Source organism: Zophobas morio, unplaced genomic scaffold, assembly GCF_036711695.1.
Source record: "Zophobas morio isolate AGI-343-1 ecotype UQ-CSIRO unplaced genomic scaffold, CSIRO_AGI_Zmor_V1 ptg000029l, whole genome shotgun sequence".
Lineage (NCBI taxonomy): Eukaryota > Metazoa > Arthropoda > Insecta > Coleoptera > Tenebrionidae > Zophobas > Zophobas morio.
Genome location: NW_026972134.1, coordinates 218,765 through 240,115, shown reverse-complemented (window position 1 = coordinate 240,115; position 21,351 = coordinate 218,765). Strand labels below are relative to the sequence as shown.

The window sequence follows — 21,351 nt, the reverse complement described above, 5'->3', positions numbered from 1 at the left end:
TAAGAAAAGTGTTCGTTAAAGTGAATTTAGTTACGCATTGCGAAAGTGTCTTATTAATTTTGATCTGCCATTCTATTTACCTATGTTCGCTTTGTTGGTTTCGACAAAACTTCAAACTTTACCGTTATTCGAGGATTTAATTTGAAGTTTTCTAACTATATATTTATATAGTTTTGTATGACACGTCAGTTAGGTGACAGGTCCGTCAGAAACGCCAACTATTCAAATTCATTCGAAGTGGCGATTCCTATGCAAATTTTTTTTTTTTTTAATCTTTTAGCCGTCTTATTTTTTATAAATTTTCTTACATATAAACTTTGTCATGACAATAAGGAACACGTAAAAAAAAAGAATCGTCCAATTCGGTGCAGCCGTTCTGAAGTTATGAGCGTACATACATTTCGGCGATTCATTTTTATTAATATACAGGGTGACTTTGAAATAGAGGTGGAAAAAAAAACCACGGCTTCATGAAAATGTGTAGAAGAAGTTTTCGTTTTGTTTTATTAATTTTACTGCAGAGGTAAAAACTCCAAAATCCTGACCCCACTCGGCGCCATTGATATGCACAAAATTACCTTACCAACAACCTACAGGTAAAAATTATATGCATAGCAACCTGATTGTTAAAACTTGTTACTGCAATTATTGCTAATAGTTCATAGAAATAAAACTTCGTAAACAGTTATTTTAGTTGAACTCGAATTTTTAATAAAGGAAAAAAATAAAATAAAAATAAAACGACATTAAAGAAACTGTTCAAAATGTAAACCGTTATTATCGAGACATGCTCTAGCTCGTCGAATCAGCGATTCTTGAACCCTTGATAAAACGGCGGGGTTTTGTCGAATAGTTTGAGCAGCATTTTCTATTCTATCCACTAATTCTTCGACACTGTCGACCGGTGTGGCGTAAACTAGTTGTTTCAAATGGCCCCACAAATAGAAATCGCAAGGATTTAAATCTGGTGACCGGGCAGGCCACAAAACAGGACCACCGCGACCAATCCAACGTTGGTTGTAATTATGGTCAAGCCAATCCCGCACTTCACGAGCATTATGGGGGGGTGCCTCATCATGTAAAAACCACACATTTTGTCTTACATCTAGGGGAATATCGTCTAAAAGGTCGACCAGAACATTTTCCAAAAAATGTAAGTACCTAACTCCATTTAAACGAGGTGGTAAAACGTGAGGTCCAATTAGACGACCACCTACAAGTCCTGCCCATACGTTGACGTGAAACTTTCGTTGAAATCGGTGTTCCCAAATGGCGTGAGGATTTTCATCAGCCCAAACATGGGTATTATGCATGTTAAACACCCCATCTCTTGTAAATCCTGCTTCGTCAGTTGTTAACAAATTATTTACAAAATTTGGTTGTTCTTCAGCTTTGTGTAATAACCACCGACAGAACACTTGCCGACGCGCAGGATCACCAGGTTGTAGCGCTTGCACCTTCTGAACGTGCTACGGGTGTAAGCCCTGTTCTTTTAATGTTCGCCACGCTATGAACTGAGAAATACCATGACGTACCGCAAGTCTCCTAGTGCTAATACCCGGTTCAGCTTCAACCGTGTGAAGAATTTGGGGTTCCACGTCTAGGATCCGCCTGGTCATAACACGTCCCCGATCTTGGGTTTGTGGCTTAAAAGTTCCATGATCCCTCAGATGCTGAACGTTTTTTATAAATGTCCCGGCAGCAGGAGCAAGCCGCTGGGGAAAACGTTCCATGTAAATCCGCCTGGCTTCTTCAGCATTTCCTCGTGCTTCACCATAAATGAGAACCATATCGGTTCGTTCAATATTTGTGTACATTGCCATTTTAAAATGAAAATTAATTCATTTATGTCAAACTGACGGTTTGAAATTAAAGGTGGAAAAAACGTAGGTAACTTGATAAACTTCCTTAGCTTACGTTCGGAAAGCATAAATCGTTAGGTTACTATGGAAGTTAAAAAAATTATAATCATTGGCGTCCCATGAAAATTGAACTCAATTTGTTTTATTTTTTTCTTGAAATTGAGGCAGCAATTTCAAAAACGAAATCTGCCAATTTTCCTCATTTACAGTAAGCTTTAATGGATTTTTTTTCCGCCCCTATTTCAAAGTCAGGCTGTAGATAATACACAACGATCTATGACAACGATTAATGACTACTGGTTGTTATGGTTATGGTCTTAAAAAAATAAAAGGTGGATTTCAGTGACCATCGTTACTAAGAAATCAGAAAAGTAAGCCGAAGGTATTCACGTAATAGGTGCGTACAGTGTTGTCAATTTTACTGTGATAACTAGTATAGTCAGAGAACATAGAGAAGCGACATAGAGGCTGATTTTGCAAAACCACCCTTATTGACATTGGAGTCCTCAACCGCCAAAGGCAAGCGCCAAATTTAAATAGTCAATGCCAATAAAAACCTTGCTTCACTATAATTGTAATTCGTGTGGCTTAAATGAAAATGAAGGAAACAATAAGCAGCTTGTAATCTTCTGGTAAATCTAGTGTCAATTTGTCGAAAGTAAAACGCGTCGTTAAAAATATTGTGACATTTCTTCTAGTTAATTTTATTCCTAGTTAGAACCAAACACTGCTGCCAACATAAATTGCGAAGTCCTCAACCGTCATTTAATTTAAACTATGGCGCTTCTCTATGTTCTCTGGTATAGTCTTTGCCATTTCTATTGAAACACCACATCGTAAATTTGGCAACGTTCATATTCATACAATTTTCCAACTAAAAGCCGTTGTCAATCAACCGAAAGCTGTTACCAATTGCTAAATTTTAACCAAAATCAACAGGTGGTGTTTCAATAGAAATGGCAAAGACTGATGACCCAAACCTCCCGCCTTAAATTGAACGATGTTAACCAAAAACGTACTAAGCGCCAAATCGCAAAAAATGAGTTAAACATCCTAATAACAGGCAGAATTTAATGTCAAAAACTAATTTGTAAAAATCCTTTATCTGTCTTAATTATTTTTATACCAAAATTTGAGGTAGAACTATGCGCCTTTAATAAATCTGGCATTATGTTTTAATCAAAACGGTACCAAGCGACACAGCGCTTTTTTAATTGGTTGGACAGTGCTTTGTTTCCTTGTAACTATCCTACAAACGTAGTGTTTTATAAGCGTCAATTTTGGCTTTATAACGAGGGTATTTACTCCGGTAAAACAAGGAAAGGACACTATTTTATTTGGAAAAAAAGAAAATAGGTCGTGGGTACAAAAGGTGGGATCTTGTCTTAAGAGCTTAATACCTGCTGAAAATTTTACCAAAAAGGATGTAAGAGAACTGACTCTGTGGTCTGACTCTTGTGGGCGTCAAAATAGTAATATAAAAACTGTATTCATGCTAAAATTAATTTTACAGCAACATTCTACTTAACAAACGATTTATTTGAAATTTTTTGTTTCCGAACATAGTTTTTTACCAAATGACAAAGATTTTGGAGTCATTAAGTATATACGCCATAAGATTACACTAATATCATGTTAAAATGTAGAAAGAAAAATCCACTTATTGTTTAGTTTATGCAGAAAGAACATTTTTGTAGTGAAGCCGATTTAGAGTCTAGTGTCACAAATAGAAGGCATACACAGCTTTGGATTTATAGTAAGGCACACTAGGCACTGGCCTAGGGCATCAAAGCTGGAGAGGCCCCAAAATCTTTGGAAATGTATATTTAAAATAAAAAATTGCAACATTTTATTATTATCTTAGTACTCATTGACAAATTTTTAATTTTTTTTTTCGGGTAATTCTTTGTGGTAGGTCACCGCGGCTGACACAGGAAATCACATGTGCAGAGGCGGTCAGTTTGCGAGCAAATCAGTACGGAATACTGAACCTTATAGAACCCGTATCCTTATGTTAACAAAGGTGGGTTTGCCGTACAAATCGTGTGAAAAACTATAAAGTAGTTTCTGAAATTCGTGAGAATTTAAATAGGAGATTTTCTAAACAGGTCATTTAAGAAACAATATATTTCAGCATCGTACAGTAGCAGATTTAGAAGCTGTCGGCGCTTCGCAATTTGTGCAGTAGCATTACAATTTGATTTTTATTTTAGTACCTTTGTACTGTAAGTGTTATTGTTGTCAGTCATATTTAGAAAAGGTAAGTTTTCAGTTCTTGTAATTTTCATAAAAGTCAACAGCATTTCATTTTTTATTGAAGAATTTTTTATGTTTAAAATGAAATTAAAATTCATAAATTATTAATAAATTTAAAAAGGCCCTTTGACATTGCCACAAATTAAAAAAAAATGTCAAATTGCTGTTAATTTTTTTTCCGTTATACAAACAGTTTATAATTTTTTTTCAGCTTTGACAGGCGAGTAGAATCTTACGAAATTTGCTATTCAAAATGCCAATATTTTGAAGACACTTTCGGGCACCCGTTGGGAGGCTCATGTTGTGCAACTTTAGCAATCTTGGAATCATTTAATAAGATAATAAATCCTTTAGACTTTAGACTATATATTTACAAGTATAACTTGTAAATGAAGGTAGATTCTTGTTCAATAAAGAATTAATAAAGTTTAAAGGCGTTATGCAAACACTCCCTTATTTCTGGGGAGGGTTGGGGGCACCACCACTCTTTGGTGCCTAGGGCATTAGACTAGTTAAATCCGGCCCTGGGCATACATGAACAAAAAATTAGATGCTTGAAAACAAGAGTGATTAAACTTACTAAAGATAAACCGCTTTCTATTTTTATGACAAGTAATCAGGAAAATGAGATCTACAATGAAGTTTTGATGCATAAAAGGAAAAGACTTCTAAAAATTTTGGCCAATTGTCTACATTATGGCCCAATGGAAAAGCAATATCGCGTAAAATGTTGGCAGATCTAAAAACATTATGTCCTTTTATTCCCGAGGATGTAAAACTCTTTTACAAAAACTTACGGGGAATAAACTGTGAATTTTATGTGGAGGGTTTTTCAGATGATATCGATTTTTTGGTTAACGTGGTCCAATTGACAAAATTTGAAAAACCCGCGAAAATTTGAAATTTGGCCTGAGCTGTGATCGTCTGCAAAAGTGAGACCCTATATTGTGTTTTGAAAAATGGCGGGAAGCGGTCGTTCATACAAATTGGTGCACTCGGAGCGGGAAGAATGATGGAATTAAAAACCTAAAGCGGCCCCTAGACGCAGATGCAAGTTTGTCAGATTTGTATGTACATACAAAAGTTGCACTTATACGCAGCTTTGTTCTAAATATGATCGAAATCATCCAAACTTGTTGAGAATAATTTGTTTAATGTAGGGACGTAACTTGTTGAGGACTAAATGTAAGGAGTTTAAGATACATATCGTGTACCTAAATGCTACTACTGATCGCTGCAAACAAACATGTATAAAGTCTTTGTACGATCATGTTTGCTGGTCTGGTTTTAAAGCAAGTTGTAACGATATTGTGCGTACGCAGATTTCTGTAACACTAGTTGATTTGATTTGTATCGACCCTAGACGTTATTATTAGTAATTTGAATCATTGTAATTACTATAATAAAAGATATTGTGTGTTCCGGTTTACCGCGATGTCAAGAGAAAAAAACGCTGCTGTTATAATTCTTGTTTTATTGCAAGAAGAAAATCAGAAAACACGCATCTGGCACTGGTGCAAGGAGTAGTATAACAAAAGACAACAGTTTCCTCAATGCATTTACTGAATGAGCAGCGGGTGTCGTCAAAAGCCGATTTACAAAATTTTTTACGTATGGACGAAAACTATTTTGGTTGGTTGCTAAAGCAAATTGCACCATGTTTAATGTTTAATGATGATGTCTTTGTTTGCCTCTGGCTATATTTCGTTTAATGTATTAATTAATATTGTATGTGCTTGATTTCTCTAACTGCGATTTGTATATTCTTTGCTTTTAATTTTCCATAGACATGGCAAAGACCTAAAGTCCTCGATGAATTCTTCAATAAATTGTTTTGAATAATTTCGTAAATCACTCATTCTTTCGTATATTAAAGAGCTTTCATATTACAACTGCCGATGATCGTAATTACGGAGTCTTTCGATATGCACGCAAATATTTCTGCAGTGAACAGTGATTACCTGCTTCCTCACCGAAGTCGTCACCCCATAAAAAACGCATTGAAAATCAAAACCTGCAGATTCTTCAAACAATGTTTGTGTGATAAGTTTGCACATATATAATCTTAAACTAGACGTAATTTTTCGTATGCACAAACAGATTTGTCCATACATATATGCTAATTTTTATTGTAACATGTAGTCTAAAACCATGTTGAGCTACAACATAACGATCAAACATGCATAAAATTACTTTGACTTGATTGAAAAAATCTGTTTGTACAAACAATTTATACAAACATTTTATGTGTAGTGACGATTTATGTACGCACATTCAATTAACTCAAACTATTAAGTCATATTTGTTGTGACATGTAGTGCTGTAGTTATTTTGTATGACGATTTTGTTGGTACATACAAATATAGCAAACTTGTTTTTACGTCTAGGGGGCCCTTTATACAAGGAAAAAAAGCAATGAGAAATAAACCCAATAAGAGCTCGAGGGGCCTTGGCCTTGGGCCGCAGAAGAACTTAAAGAATTTATTCTTCAGTGAAAAAAAAAACTTTATTCTTGTTGCAACCTGAGAACATAGAAAAATATTAGCAATTTCGCAAGTACAACAATAAACAAAAAAAAAATGCGGACTTCTCGGCAAACTAAATGGATGGCAACGTTCCAGATACTATGATAGTGTGGCATCTACAAACAATATTGGGGCATACAGCGGGTGCAGGGCGACAGCCGTACTCCCCACGAAGGCCCAAATGGCCCTACCATCGCCACTTCACGCGCGTGGTTTTACGCACCCACCTGAGCTAGGCTGACCTCCTTCTCTGCAAATAAGGCAGCTGGTGAGTGAACTCCGAGTCCGCTAAGGTTGAAAGTCCGGCAAAACCCGTAAATACTCGCACGGAGCCGGCTCCGCCACCGTGTCTGCGCCAGATGACCCCCGAGTTAAACTACGCCTAGCAAAATGAGTAAGTATTTAGATTCCAGACAAGGCAACAATCACAATTTAATTGGCCACACTCCATCAACATTCTTAACTAACATCTTTAACATCAACAAAGAAATTTAAATGAGATTAAATTATTCATGTTTTATCCATGATTTTAAACAACAAGAAATTTGAAAAAGATTAAATTATTCACATTCTGTTCTATCAATGATTTTAAACAAGAAATTTGAAAGAGATTTATATCGTGAACTGACCCCAGCTTACCCCAAAGCAAACACATAATAAATAAACCCAAAAATATCCAGTCAACGGTTGACAATCGGCGTTTAGTGAGTACCTACGACTTCCTCGGCGCGAGATACGGTGATACGGTATCAGTGATGCGATTCCACGTACTTGTTGAATGGTGTTATCCAGATGACGCAGCTAACGCATAAAAGAAAGCCCCCCGTCCCCCAGAACACGATTGTGGAAATTAATCACCGAATTCAGATGTACAAATTTATTTAGCGTTATTTAAGGAAACATGTGACTGCTCTAGTTCGAGTTTTCTCGCTAGCTGATGCTGGACTTCCCACCGCGTGCTGTTGTCCAGCCGTTCTCGGGTACCATCGGGTCCCAGCGACGCACCACGGTATGACGTAGGTTGTACCCGGTGGCTCCCCTCGAGACCCGGCCAATGGTCGCATTTCACGCCAACACGGCCCTTCCTGACAACCTGAGTGTCCTCACTTAGGGTATTTCTTGAGCTAGAACTTCAACACGTCTAAGTATCAAATAGAATGTAACCTACAGACGAATAACACATAAGACAAGAACGCTGCAGATCTGAACAACGAAAACACAAATAAAAACAAGATAATAATACGAGATATTGTGGGGCCCCATATGTCTTAAAAGTAGTCCTTACTTATGGTCGAGATCAACACAGGGTAAGTTAGTATTCACAGACATCGCACCTGCCCTACCGCTGGTTGTTTGCCGGTCGGGTAATCTCTACCCGCAATTTTAAGCCTTGGTAATCGCTACCTGCACAACTTCGACCACGTAACTAGAGAAAAGTACACAGGCATCGCACCTGCCAGTCCTCAAGTTACCCCTTCATACGTTACCCACTGCTACTCTTGTTTAGTCATCACCAAGACGAATCCATGGACGCATATTCTCAGCGCCGCAAAGTCCTTGGTACGCCACTCGACTCCTGGTAGCACCTGGGATATCTCTGACCTCATAGCGATCGTTGTCCAAGACCTTCACCACCCGAAAAGGGCCTCTCCATTTTGGCAGGAGCTTTTGACTGACTCCTGTGGCAGCGTTACATGTTACACGGATCAGAACCAGATCTCCCTCCTGATAGGTCTTGGCTACACTTCGCCCTTTGTCAAATTGCTTTTTCTGCTGAGTCTGGTACCGCTCTACTCGTTCGATCATTTGTCTCCGCACCTCGGTAACATCCACTGGACGTGCAGCTACGCCCTCAGTTTGCATCAGACCCTGTGAACATATTCTATAACCCATAAGCGCTTCGCTTGGTGGAACGCCAATTGCAGTATTAAGTGTCCCGTTAATGTCCAGTTGAATATTATCTACATTAGAGTCCCATTCGTCGTCGTCGACATCGCCGCTCATGAATGATTCAAGGATTACTCTGTTATACCGCTCCACTTGGCCGTTGCCCCGTGGCATGGCAGTTGCATTCAAGTGGTGTGTTATCGCAAGGTCTGCACAGAAAGCGCGAAAAGTTTTATTGTCGAACGCTTTACCCCTATCACTAATAATGCGCTTTGGGACCCCGAAGATTTTTATGAATTTACGAAACGAGGAGACGACATATTTTGTTTGCGTACTTTTGACAGGTATAGTAGAATGAATTTAGTAAATGCGTCTATGATTACTAAGAGATAAGTGTTTCCTTGCTTTGTTTTAACAAAGGGACCCAAATGATCTGTGTGAACCGTATGAAACGGTTGAGGAATTTTCTTGATCGGATGTAAGTAACCCTGCGGCTTTCCTTCCGCCTGGAGACTTAAAGAAAAGACAGTTCAAGCAATTTCGAATATATTTAGTAGTAAATCTCTGCATTTTAGGAAACCAAAACTTACTCGAGAGAAATTCGTACGTCTTTTCAAAACCAAAATGCCCTACATCATCGTGCATCATTCGCAGTAACTGAAATCTGTTTGCTTTAGGCACGACCCAGCGTAAACCTGTACTTGTTATTTTATAGACTTTTCTGCCTTTGAGCACATAGTTAGTAAAAATCTCTTTGTTACCTTGCCGATCTCCAGTCTCTAGGATCGCTTTTTGTTGCATTATGCTTTTGTCAGCTTGTTGTACCGCGAGAAGCCAATCGTCATCGCTTATAACTACGGCATGTACCCCACAGTCATGAACAGACAGATTGCGACTAAGGGCGTCTACATGGCGCATTTGTTGATTGCCCTTACGTTTGATTTCATACTGGTATTCGCTAAGGTCCAAGACCCAGCGACCTACGCGAGAATTTAAATCTTTCTTGAGAAAGGTACTTCGCACAGCTGCGCAATCCGTGAAAATGACAAAGGGTATCCCTAGAAGAAATTGCCTGAATCGCTTAACAGATGCTACTACATATCGCTAATGTTTCGAGCTCAAACGAGTGGTATTTCTGCTCTAAAGGGGTGGTGTGTCGACTAAAATAAGAGACCACGCATTCTTTGTTATTATTAATTTGAACCAAAATGCCCGCTAGTCCAATCTGGCTAGCGTCGGTGTAAAGACGCGTCTCTAATTGATGGTCAAACAGAGCAAGCACTGGTTGCGAAATAAGGTGTTGTTTTAATGCATTAAAGGCCTCAACTTGTTCTATGCCCCAAGTAAAAGCAGCGTTTTTACGTAGTAATATTGGTAAGGGTTTGGCGATTATAGCATAGTGGAAAATAAATTTCCGGAAATAACCGGTCAGTCCGAGGACTGCCTAACATTATGCACGTCTTTCGGCACGGGAAAGTTCTCTGCAGCCTCAATTTTTTGCGATGAGGGTTGATGCATGATTCGCTAATTATGTACCCCAGATATTGGATCGCCAGGCGTAAGAAGAAACATTTGCTTAGTTTAAGTGTCAATCCCGTTTTTTTGAAAATGTCGAGAACTTCTCGGAGCACGGCTAACGACTGCTCAAGCGATGGTGCAGGGATTAGGATGTCATCAAGATAACATAAAACCTTTGAAAAACGAAGTTCGCCCAAAACACCATTTATCATTCGCTGAAAAACAGCCGGAGCATTGCACAATCCAAACGGCATCCGTAAGTACTCGTACTGTCCGTCCTGGGTAACGAAGGACGTATACTGAATGGATTCGTCCGACATTGGTACTTGATGGTACCCAGCTAAGAGATCTAAATTTGTAAAAACCCTGTGTCTCGCTAATCGACTCAATAGATCTTCAATGTGGGGAAGTGGGTACCGGTCTTTAACAGTAATCTTATTCAGAACCCTATGGTCCACACATAACCTTTTGTCACCAGTTTTTTTTTCCTCAGCGTACCGCCGGGGTTGACAAGAAATTGGTTGTGTAGATGTTAATTGTATTTTCATTTTTACAGTATCCGTTTTACCCACTTCCGACATCTGATTAGCTATGTACATTGGATACTCATTTAACAATTGAAGAAGTGCATTAATAGCCACCGGATCAGTCACACCTACATTAACGCCACTTGAGATAGCGCTGTTGACGGTTTCTTGCACTTGAGATTGCGAGAATTGCAAGACGTCACCAGCCTTGAAATATTGAAAATCAGGCAGGTCCGTAAAATTCTGCCCGATAAGGATACCCACATTCATGACGCATTTCTTAACAACAAAGAACAAACTTTGTTAATCCCATCAATTACCACGCCAGCACGAACGACAAATTCTGGTACGACTGGGTGGTCACCATAGGTGGTTACCCAAGGTGGACAAAACAATTGGCATGTCGGGTTTTTGTAGAGTCAAATTCAAAGTTTTCGCAGTAGCTTCCGAAATTAATGAACATTGACTTCCGAAATCGATAAAGCAGGGATTGACACTTTTGTTAATTAAGATGTCCTTAAAATATTTAGCAGAAGTACCACCGTGAGTCGCAAAATTTACATGTTTGTATTCTAGTGCTAACAAGGGCTTGTGTGATTTTTCCGCGTTACTTCGATTAGGTCGTGACAACCTAGTGGTTCGTTTTTCGGGACAATTGCGAGCAAAATGACCCGATTTCCTGCAATAATAACAAACAGATCTGGTTTCGGAATGTTGTGTTATTGCCGCAGCACTTGTGGATGCAGCATATTTAGATGACGACGGCTGTGGCTGTGATTTTACGTCTAACTTTGGTTTTTTTGTAGGGTCTATTTTTAGCGTCGACCTGTCCCGCTTGTGCTTAGCATCAAATGTTCGTAAATGATTAGCCAAAACAGCTGGTTCCGTTATCCCTGCAGTCTCAACAGAAAACTTTATCTGATCATCATCAATTCCCCCCATTATCCGATCAATAACATCTTCCCCAGTAAGGGAAATTTTTAATTTCTGAATAAGGGCTAATTTGTGAAAAACATACTCGTATAAAGTTTCACTGACTAATGGGACGCGCGCTAACATTGTTGTCAGAGCTTCATGCAGCTTGCGTTTGCGTTTGAAATTACTGATTAACATTTCCCGCCATTCGGGCCATGAAAACAAACGGGTTGGAAGACTGCGATACCATATTTCTGCTGGTCCTCGCAGTTTTCCAAGCGCAAAATGACTTACTCTCTTGTCGTCCCAATGATGAATATAAGCGTATTCGTCGACGGCAGCGATCCACTCCGCAATACTCTGTTCACGCGGATCAAATTCGGGGATAATCTTATCTGCTGCCGTCGTACTTACGCTCGACCGCGGAGAAGGAAGCCTACATTGTTGCACCAACTGATGGATGCCCTTCACGATTGCCGCATCTATGTCGGCCATCCCTTGGCTACTGGTGCCTCCGGTACTTCCCCTGGCGTCGCTGCCACGAGATGCGTCACAGGAGCGATCACGCCTAGTGCTGGTGTCGCCGCCGCTTGGACCAGCAACCCTTGCGACTGTTATACCAGTACCATCGCTCCTAGAACGTCGATGACGACGTTCATCTCGGCTAGGACTTCTCTCGCGTCTACGGGATTTGCGTTGTTGTGCTCGAGGCATTGTTTTTCGCACTCAGACAACATAGAATTTCACTACACTTTCCACCATACGGCCAACAAGGCACCCAGTATCCAATCCCACTTCTGATGTGGAAATTAATCACCGAATTCAGATGTACAAATTTATTTAGCGTTATTTAAAGAAACATGTGACTGCTCTAGTTCGAGTTTTCTCGCTAGCTGATGCTGGACTTCCCACCGCGTGGTGTTGTTCAGCCGTTCTCGGGTACCATCGGGTCCCAGCGACGCACCACGGTATGACATAGGCTGCGCCCGGTGGCTCCCCTCGAGACCCGGCCAATGGTCGCATTTCACGCCAACACGATATTATTCATTTTCCTAATGTCGTTCCCGGTGTTATTTTGTTAAAAATTCGGTTGTTCAGACTACGTTTGAATTTACTTTACTCCCACGTGGTGAAATTATGCAACGCAAAATAGTAACTCGAAAATTGTCATCCAAAAACTTTCCACATAACATTAGCTAAATAAAACTGCCCTAGCTAAGATAATTCCCTGAAAAGCCCTACTACAACAGATTGAAATTATGTTGAATGATTAGTACGAAGATTAACGGCCACGGCGTCATCCGGGAGCGTCGCCATTTTGGAAAGTCGGGATGCGTGTGTAATGCCACACACGCGAAGTTCACATGGCCGCGACTCACTCTTCTCAAACACAACCCTTCTGCGCATCCCCATCTTAGTGGTTTTCGTTTCTTTCCATTTCTACCTATTTTCTTACTAAAAGTTCGGCGTGCGGAAATTTGATTCTATAAAATTACGTTTTTTTCGTAATCTACATCATGTATTTTTTTTATTATTTTTTTGGGACTCCCGAAACTTATGTACATGTACTGAAGAGTTAATTCGCCATTTTCCAGACACCCGGTACAATTTACATTTTGTTTACCAATCTCCAATTTACTTGTAGATCTTCCTTATTACTTTGTATTTGCCCAGCTCTTGTAATCTGGCAAACTTTTGCTTAAATATTTATAACCAAGTACAAAATCACTGGTTGGAAGTAATTCAATTCCTTTTCAAGTAATGGGTAATTGTAATGCATTACTTTTCAATAAATGTAATGAGTAATCGCAACGAATTACTTCTTTTGAATAATTCAGTCCCTTTTACAATTACTTTTTGCAATTACTTTTAACCCAAATACTCAAAAATATTGTTTTGTTTTTCTCTACGAATCGTTTACCTGTCCTGCTGGGATTATTATACCTGGTTCGTTCCCACAAAGAGAAGATTAACCAAGTAGGGAGTTAAAATCTAAAACGAGTTTAGCACAGAATTTGTCAAGAAACTAGGTAAAGTTTGTCTAGAATTATAAGAATTTTATGGACTTCCAAAGTTAATTCGTTTTACAGCCCTGTTGTCAATTTTATTGTACAGCTGAAGGGCGGGGCGAACTCAGGTACAGTAAACATCGGCTTTCTCCTGACAGGCTCTTTACCTGTACAATAGCATTGACGACATGGCTGTAAAACGAATTAACGTTGGGAGTCCATAAAATTCTTATAATTCTGGACAAACTTTAACTATCATATACATAAGCTCTTCATCATTTTAAGGGTGAGTGTAATGTATTAATTAAGGCGTAGATTAAGTGTACAGTAGGTTAAGTACGAAGTAGGTCAATAATAAGATGTTTTGGAATGCGACTGCGCATAGCGTAGGTACTGATGTTTCTTGCAAGGACTCGTCCTCTTCGAGACAGACAGTCGAATAGGTAAGACATGAATTTGTGAGTGGCTTAATAAACAAAAATCAACACGTGCTCGTTTTATTAATACTTATCAGTGAGCTAAAGCATATTCCAGCATAGAGAAATATATACAGTAAAACCCCTCTTATCCGTGTCTCAGTTACCCGGTCTCTCAGTTACCCGTGCTGTTTGGGCGATTTCACAAATCCGTGCAATAGTCCGATTTTTCCAAGAATCAGATTCAGTTATTCGGGCGGATGTTGTGTTAAGGAATTATTTTTAAGAATTCAGTCGTTTTAAGACACAGATCGAACCATGTCCGGTGTGCGGAAAAAAATTGTTTTGACTTTAGAGAAAAAAGCAGAAATAATTCAAAAATCTGGACAAGGAATTCCGGTACACCAACTGGCTGCTGACTTGATGAGTGTTCGCAATTTACAAAGAAAAATAAAAAATCAAATGATAAAGAAACAGGCATTAATAACTGACTATTTTAAATAAAAGTTAAAGTATTTGTATTTTTTTGAATAAATACGTTAAATTTATAATTTTTTAATTCAATCCTATTATCCGTGTTTTTCTCTTATTCGGCGGGGGGTCGAGCAGCCATTAGCACGGATAAGAGAGGTTCTACTGTATAAACTTCTGCCCAAGTTTTTGCCAAAGTATACATACGTCCGATTGTAATAAACTTCACACCGTTGAAATGAGTGTAAAAAAACCCTACCCAGACTGCTTTTCCGGCTTCGAAATTTTGTTGTCAAAAAAACTACAACCCGTTAAAATTGTGATGAGTATCTGGTTTTCGCTATTTATGGATCAATTTTCAATTTTCAAAAGTGTACATTGGTAGAAGTTGTATTAAAAACTTCATTGGGCTTTACAGAAATAAAATATCTTAATAAATAATTTAGTAAACAGGGGCAGAATATTTAAAATTTGTGGTTAAACAAACTTTCGCCATTCTTCTGGTCCACTCAAATCGATAACAGGTAACCCATAGAGCCTGTTCTTTTAAATCCCTCATAATTCGACAATAAAATTTTATGAGAGGGTACACACTGAAACATTTTCAATTTGCTATAAGTAACATAACATCACTGACATCACCTAGCTAAGCTCCATTTGCGACTTTTTTGATAAAGTCCTTGTCCGTTCAATTTCTTTGATGAATACGTAATTATGCCTATGCCTTTTTGGTAATTGAATGACAAATATTTCAGATTTTGAATATTTTAAATTGTTGGATGTATGATTGTTACTCATACATATGTTCCGAAATACATATGTTAGATAAAAAATGAAACACAGAAAATACAGAGTCACACATGTGCTGTGTGACTCTGTATTTTCATTCTGATGTTGCTAGATCTGAAACTATATACAAAGTGAACAAACTCGAGAAAACTATCGCAGGTAGTGATGATTCAGAAGTGAAAATTATAAGGGTTGTCGGGTAAGAACCGAAACGCGAACATGGTCCGGCGTCTTGAAAGAACTAACTTTCAACATTATAATAAAATAAGTATAACAATTGCAAATAAATATGAATACATAATACGTGTTTACATAACAGGTGTAAACAGCACTTTGACGACCAAAAGGAATACAGAACACATACAAAAAACAGGAATAGATTTAAACACTGCACATTTCTTTATGGTTCGGTCGGAAGCACACATATTTTAATCACTGGCCGCTTAATCACACCATGCGCGGTTTTCACTGTCACTACACGAATAAGGGCATCTTGACCGGAATGAACTGTAGTAATGCGTCCCATCTTCCATGCAAGCGGGGGTGCGTGGAAGATGGAAGTCTTCCTTAATCACCACCAAATCGTCCACCTTGATGTTGGTCTATTTTGCACGATGTTGAAGTTGACCCAAATATTCCTGCTGACCAGCGTTTCCAGAATTGTTGCTGAGTGCGGCTGACTTGTTGCCACCTGGAGAGGCGGTTCGTTAGGAGCGTGGTGAGGTTATTTTCTGGAACAGCAGTTAAAGAGGTTCCGACGAGGAAGTGGCCGGGAATTAAAGGAGTCGGGTCATTTGAGTCATTGGACATGGCGGTTAAAGGGCGCGAATTGAAGCATGCTTCTACTTGGATTAGTAAAGTCTGTATTTCTTAAAAATTACATAAAGATGCACCAATAACGCGCTTCAATTGATCTTTCGAAGATTTGACCGCCGCTTCTCAGACACCCCCCGTATGTGGCGCCGAATAAATTGATAATGGAACAGTTTCATCCCAACTAGGTTTTAAATTCCACATTTTTGGCTAGAACTGTTACTGGCCCAAGTAAGTCTAATGGCTCGCAAACCTTAGATGACACAAGACATTTCAGGTGTTTTTTTTTTTTGGTAAAATATTAGGGTTATTCGAAGCCCATTTGACTAAAGTAAAACATCTTTGGGAAAGCAGTTGCAAGTCACGAAGTTCTATTGTTTTTTCAATGGTGGAACTCCCGCAGAGCACATCGTTGACGTGAAAATTGTCTTTGATTATTTCGGCAACTTTTGGAAATGTTGCTTCCACTTGATCCGCCAATAATTTTAGACACTTAATCGCGGCATACGGAGACGACGATGTCCCGTATGTGCCCATAATAAGTTTGTACACTTGCATCGGTTGTGTGTGATCGTCCCCCGCCACAAAATTTTTGGTATCGTCGTCTTCGGGATGAATTAAAATTTGACGGTACATCTTACAAATGTCCGCTGTAAAGGCAACCTTATTAAATTAATAAATTAAATCGAACTATTAAATCAAAAATGTCGTTTTGTACTTTTGGTCCTGAACTGAGACAAGCATTTATGCTTTTTCCGAATGATGGTTTGGCCGACCCGTCAAACACTACGCGAATCTTTTCAGTGACCTCGTCATTTTTGAAAACCGCATGGTGAGGCAAAAAGTGGTGGGGTTCACTTTCGATGTTAGGCTCTGTCAATGAACCTAGTAAACGCATATGATCCAAATTAATGTACATATTCTTTTATAAAATCGTGACAATTTGTTTTTAATATATTCTTTGCAAACTTTCGTTCCAATGAGTTGAACCGTTTAAGAGCGATTTCTTTCGAATACCCCAAGTTTGGTAAAAATGGTGGCATTGTTAATAAAATAGTTCTCGTGTTGTATTTCAAGAGATGTGAGTGCCTTATCATCGTTTCCAGTTTCCAGAACTTTTCAACCTGTTTTTCTAAATTGATATTATTGACCAAACAATGTAGATTTTGACAGGTGTTACTAGTGGGACATCCATGCAATGGTCCCCCTACAATCCAACCTAATTAAATTTTTTTGTAATATTATGCCACGTTCTATTGTTTGATTTTTTTTATTATTATTTTTATTAAAATGAAGCGCTCGGGCAGAGACCGAAGTCTGTTATGCCCGCGTAAGACGACAGTTGATGGAATCACAAATTATTTCAAATATAATACCTATTACTAATTATGGATATATAACTATCTACGGTTTCGAAAGGTGTCGCAGTTGACCTTAAATCTAGGAACGGAAGCACTTTCAACAACTTCAGGGGGTAATGCATTCCATTCGGTGAACACCCTGTTAGTGACGAACGTCTGACGAATAGAAGTCCGAAAATTGTCCTTCTCCAATTTGAAACGGTAACCTCTGGTCCGTCCACCAATCTTGACAGGAAAAAGATGTCTGATAGGTGAACTAATATTTGTAAAATCCTGAAATTCTTAACATGTCACCTCTTACACGCCTGCCGGCTAACGATGGCAATTTCATAAGATTAACTCTGTCAGGGTAAGAGGGGCGCACTTGTCCATGCGGTATTCTTGTGGCACGACGCTGGACAGATTCTAGTAAGTTGATATCACGTTATAATGTTGGAACCCAAACGCAGTTAGCATACTCTAATATCGGTCTAACATAAGTTTTATACAGTTTAGTTACAGTATTTATATCAGCTTTAGCAAATGTCTTTCCGAGAAGATATAGTATCTTGTTGGCTTCTTTCACGACTTTTGTGATATGTTCAGAATTTGATCTACACATAACAATTGCCAAAATAATCCTGCTCCGACTGTCCGTGACAAATTGAAATTAGGATCGGCAAGTTCTATCGCTGCAGGTATGTCCAGCTCTTTAGAAAATGTATGTTTTTAGAAATTTTCGGGATTTAAGCCTGTTGTAAATGAGAATGCAACCACTCAATCTGTACCTGAACCTTTTGTCTGTTTTTGTACTTGAACATTGACTGCCATTTACAATTACATTTGCATGTGTAGAAAATCGCGAAATCTTACTCTCAGTCGAGAAGCGGATGTACTCTTGTTTCAAACCACAACTTAAAACACGATATTTCGTCGTGAATTCGATCTTTTTTCGAATAAAATTTGTAAATTTGCTGCATATGGGTCCTCTGGTGTAGGATTTGATTCCGAGAATGTTTCATCAATCGGCATTGTCTTCGCCTTCCGCGCCTGCTATGTGTGAAGTTTCGAAGGTTGCGAACGCCCATTTAAAAAACCGATCAGTTTCAAATACGTAGAACTGGTACAGTTCAGGCAAGACAAATAGTACTTGTCAATGAGATTTAGATAAAATGACGTGCAATTAAAGTCGACCGCATGCTTGACAGTAATAGATAAAAAAAAAGGAAGAGTTGGAACCCACTCACCGCAGTAATGCCACCTGGCACCTGGGATGACTGAATGGACTGTATTCGCTGCTCTTCTGTTCGGTCGGGAACTTCGATGGCTGGTAGATCCCGTCTCACGACACAGGCGTCGAAAAATTGCCAAAACCGTAATAAGATAACTTGGGACCTTGGATGAATGGATTGAGTGGCCCGGATTCGCTGTTCTCCTGTTCGGTAGGGAACTCCGATGACCGGTTGATCACGTCTCCTGATACACGCGTCGAAAATTGGCACCACCACGTTTTATTACTAAATTAATGATGCACAGCATTTGATCACATATGCGGAAATATCCGACTGGAAGGACCAGTGTTGGATGTATGATTGTGGCCAGGGTTGTGGCTCTGTATTTTCTTTCTGACGTTGCTAGTTCTGAAGTTATGTACATGGTGCAAAGTGAAAATTGGGGACGCTTGTTTATAAGGGTTATTAAAACCCGAAACCTGAACATAAATGTCAAAATGACACGAAGGCAACCTTTTTCAATGTTAAACAAAAATTTAGTGGGCATATATGAAAAAAAAAGAGATAACACCGCGTGATCAGAAATAACTGAGTCTGCTGGCAATCCTGGATTTTCCGTTGTTAGCTGTCAAGACTGACAGATTGTTGACACTTATAATTTGCAAAATGCAAAGATGTTGAGTAAGTATAGATAGAACTTTAATGTAGTTAAAGTCTCTGAGATAGAGTATGCCGTATACCTTCTATATCTATACTATCAAAGTGTGTGGTGTGACCCACATATCTCGTGTGAGAGTGTGAGAGGAGTGAGGCGCGAGAGGCTTATTCCTCTGCAGTACAGTGGCTGACGAGTTTCAGTTTACTACAATTTCAAGAAAAACAAAACGTGTGGTTAGTACACTTTCCACACGTTCGCGTATCTGGTCATTGTAAACATCCACTAGAATCTAGAATGATCTAGAACATTGACAAATTAACTGACCGATATTAAAACTAATATGTAGCAGTAAAATTTAGTTACCCCTATCAGTTACGCCACTGACTCGCTCAAGCGTTTATCCGTTCATTCACGAACAGAGGGTTTGTATATGTGTGATACAAACCAACGAGCACGGTACTTGTATTTCCTCTGTGATACTGAAACTTCTTTGGCAAAATGTGTTCAAAACGTAACGTAAATTTATCGCATTGACGTATCTGTCACACAATTATTTCCGTTATACCAATATGAGCGCAAGAAAAGTTCACATTTTTGTTTAAAGAGTACATACTGCCAAAGGACTGGGTCGTTTCTAATCACGCGGTATATTTTTAAAACATCACTAAGTTTCTACATATTGGTTGGAACCACTGTAATCTAAAACACAAATTTTATTTGACTGTCCAATAAAGAGATAGGTTATGGACTGCAGATAGTATCATAATTCATAATTGAGGTGATCATGATTAAGTTGAACATAATAGCTATCTACGTTACAAGTAAATAATGCATTGCTTTATTGGACGTGCCCTTTTATAGCCGAGCGAGCTTGCTCGCGAGGATAATAATGGGGTAAGTTTTTCACCTCCTATTTTAAAATTGTTTAATAGTCATAGTCATATGAATTGTGTTGCATCCCAATTACTTTACAGTCCAATAAAGTGACAGATTAAGGACAGTTGGCACCACTGGAGTTCAAAACACAATTTTTATTGTACTTGTACAATAATAAGGCAGATTATGACCTGTGGATAGTATTATAATTGAGGTGATTATGATTGAGTTGGAACATAAAATCTTTAAACGCCTACAGTAGCGGTCATTTCTACGGAACCACTCGATAAAAAGTCAAGTTGGTAGCCCTGTCATCTAGTACTTTACGCCGAACGCGGTTGGTAGCGGTAGCTGATATGGCAATCGAAACTAGCACAACACGAATGTTTCGGTTGCCCTCAGCTATGCCGCACTGTATCCCGTGCAGACTGTATGTTCTGTTCATCTATTTATTAAAATAAAATATCTACATTAACAATGGGGTCATCTAACCTGTCAAATTTTTGACACATATGTTTTCCCCCAGAAACCCGTCAAGGTCACTTACACCAAACAAATTTTGAAAATTTACACTAGGGAGTGGTTCTATAGAAAAGATCGCGACTTTATAAAAAAAACATTCAGCATCAATAAAACGAAACTCGCATACATACTTTTTTTATTTCCTTACATTCTAATTGAACAACTGTTTATTAATTAGTACGTAATAGTAACTCTATTAATAAACCTAAATATAAAAGCTTCTCTTTACCATGAATTACACTCAGTAGCACGCATTCCCAAATACACAAGATTGTTGTCTGCACTTGTTATATTTCACGTAAAATGAAATGTTTTCTTCGATAGTGGATTATACTATGAAATCATATCATTCCATGTGTTGTTACTACTTGAATCACTACTTGTTGAAGACACTGTAAAAAATTTGCATTTAAATAAATAATCATACGTCCAGATTTTTGGAAAAAAAATCAGAATTAAAAAACAACATTTTGCAGTTTAATTGTGAATCTGCAAAATCGAATGCTCTGAAATCTTGCAGATGTTTTAAAGTTATGATCAGCATAATACATTTTTAATCAAAATATATTTGCTTATCGTCTCTAAGAAATTGATGACGTTGGCTCGAAATTTTGCCGAATAAATCCTATCTAAAATGTCCAAAATATGTCGAGTCTATCCTTGTGATTTATCATTCAATTCATATTTTTCGATTTGCTTATACATGGTGACTCAAAAACAAAATTTTTGAATGCC

The 21,351-nt window shown here is 38.5% G+C and overlaps 3 protein-coding genes and 1 long non-coding RNA gene across 5 annotated transcripts in view; 2 read left to right on the top strand and 2 right to left on the bottom strand.

Moving 5' to 3' along the window:
- Window positions 1-21,351, top strand: part of LOC135137696 (uncharacterized) — a 234,463-nt gene that overhangs the window by 29,856 nt on the left and 183,256 nt on the right. The gene's annotated exons all lie outside the window — the stretch shown is intronic.
- The window catches only part of LOC135137692 (uncharacterized protein K02A2.6-like), a 197,924-nt gene that overhangs the window by 120,703 nt on the left and 55,870 nt on the right, over window positions 1-21,351 (top strand). The window lies entirely within an intron of this gene.
- Window positions 7,506-19,953, bottom strand: LOC135137205 (uncharacterized). Of its 2 annotated transcripts, none has more exons than XR_010281783.1 (2): window positions 8,838-18,566; window positions 7,506-8,642 (listed from the first exon to the last, which is right to left on the bottom strand). XR_010281783.1 is itself a non-coding variant. In XM_064066795.1 (2 exons), exon 2 carries the CDS (start codon window positions 12,202-12,204, stop codon window positions 10,936-10,938), a length of 1,269 nt encoding a protein of 422 aa, XP_063922865.1. In that variant the 5' UTR covers window positions 12,205-15,866; window positions 18,576-19,953; the 3' UTR covers window positions 7,506-10,935. The 2 variants fall into 2 exon arrangements, 1 of the variants encoding a protein (XP_063922865.1); XM_064066795.1 differs by adding an exon at window positions 18,576-19,953 and having other exon boundaries at window positions 7,506-15,866.
- LOC135137691 (WD repeat-containing protein 26) overlaps window positions 20,736-21,351 on the bottom strand; it is a 38,071-nt gene continuing 37,455 nt past the window's right edge. The window contains exon 10 of the mRNA XM_064067407.1: window positions 20,736-21,008. Coding sequence (XP_063923477.1) covers window positions 20,950-21,008 — 59 coding nt within the window. The 3' untranslated portion in view covers window positions 20,736-20,949. The remainder of the gene's footprint in view (window positions 21,009-21,351) is intronic.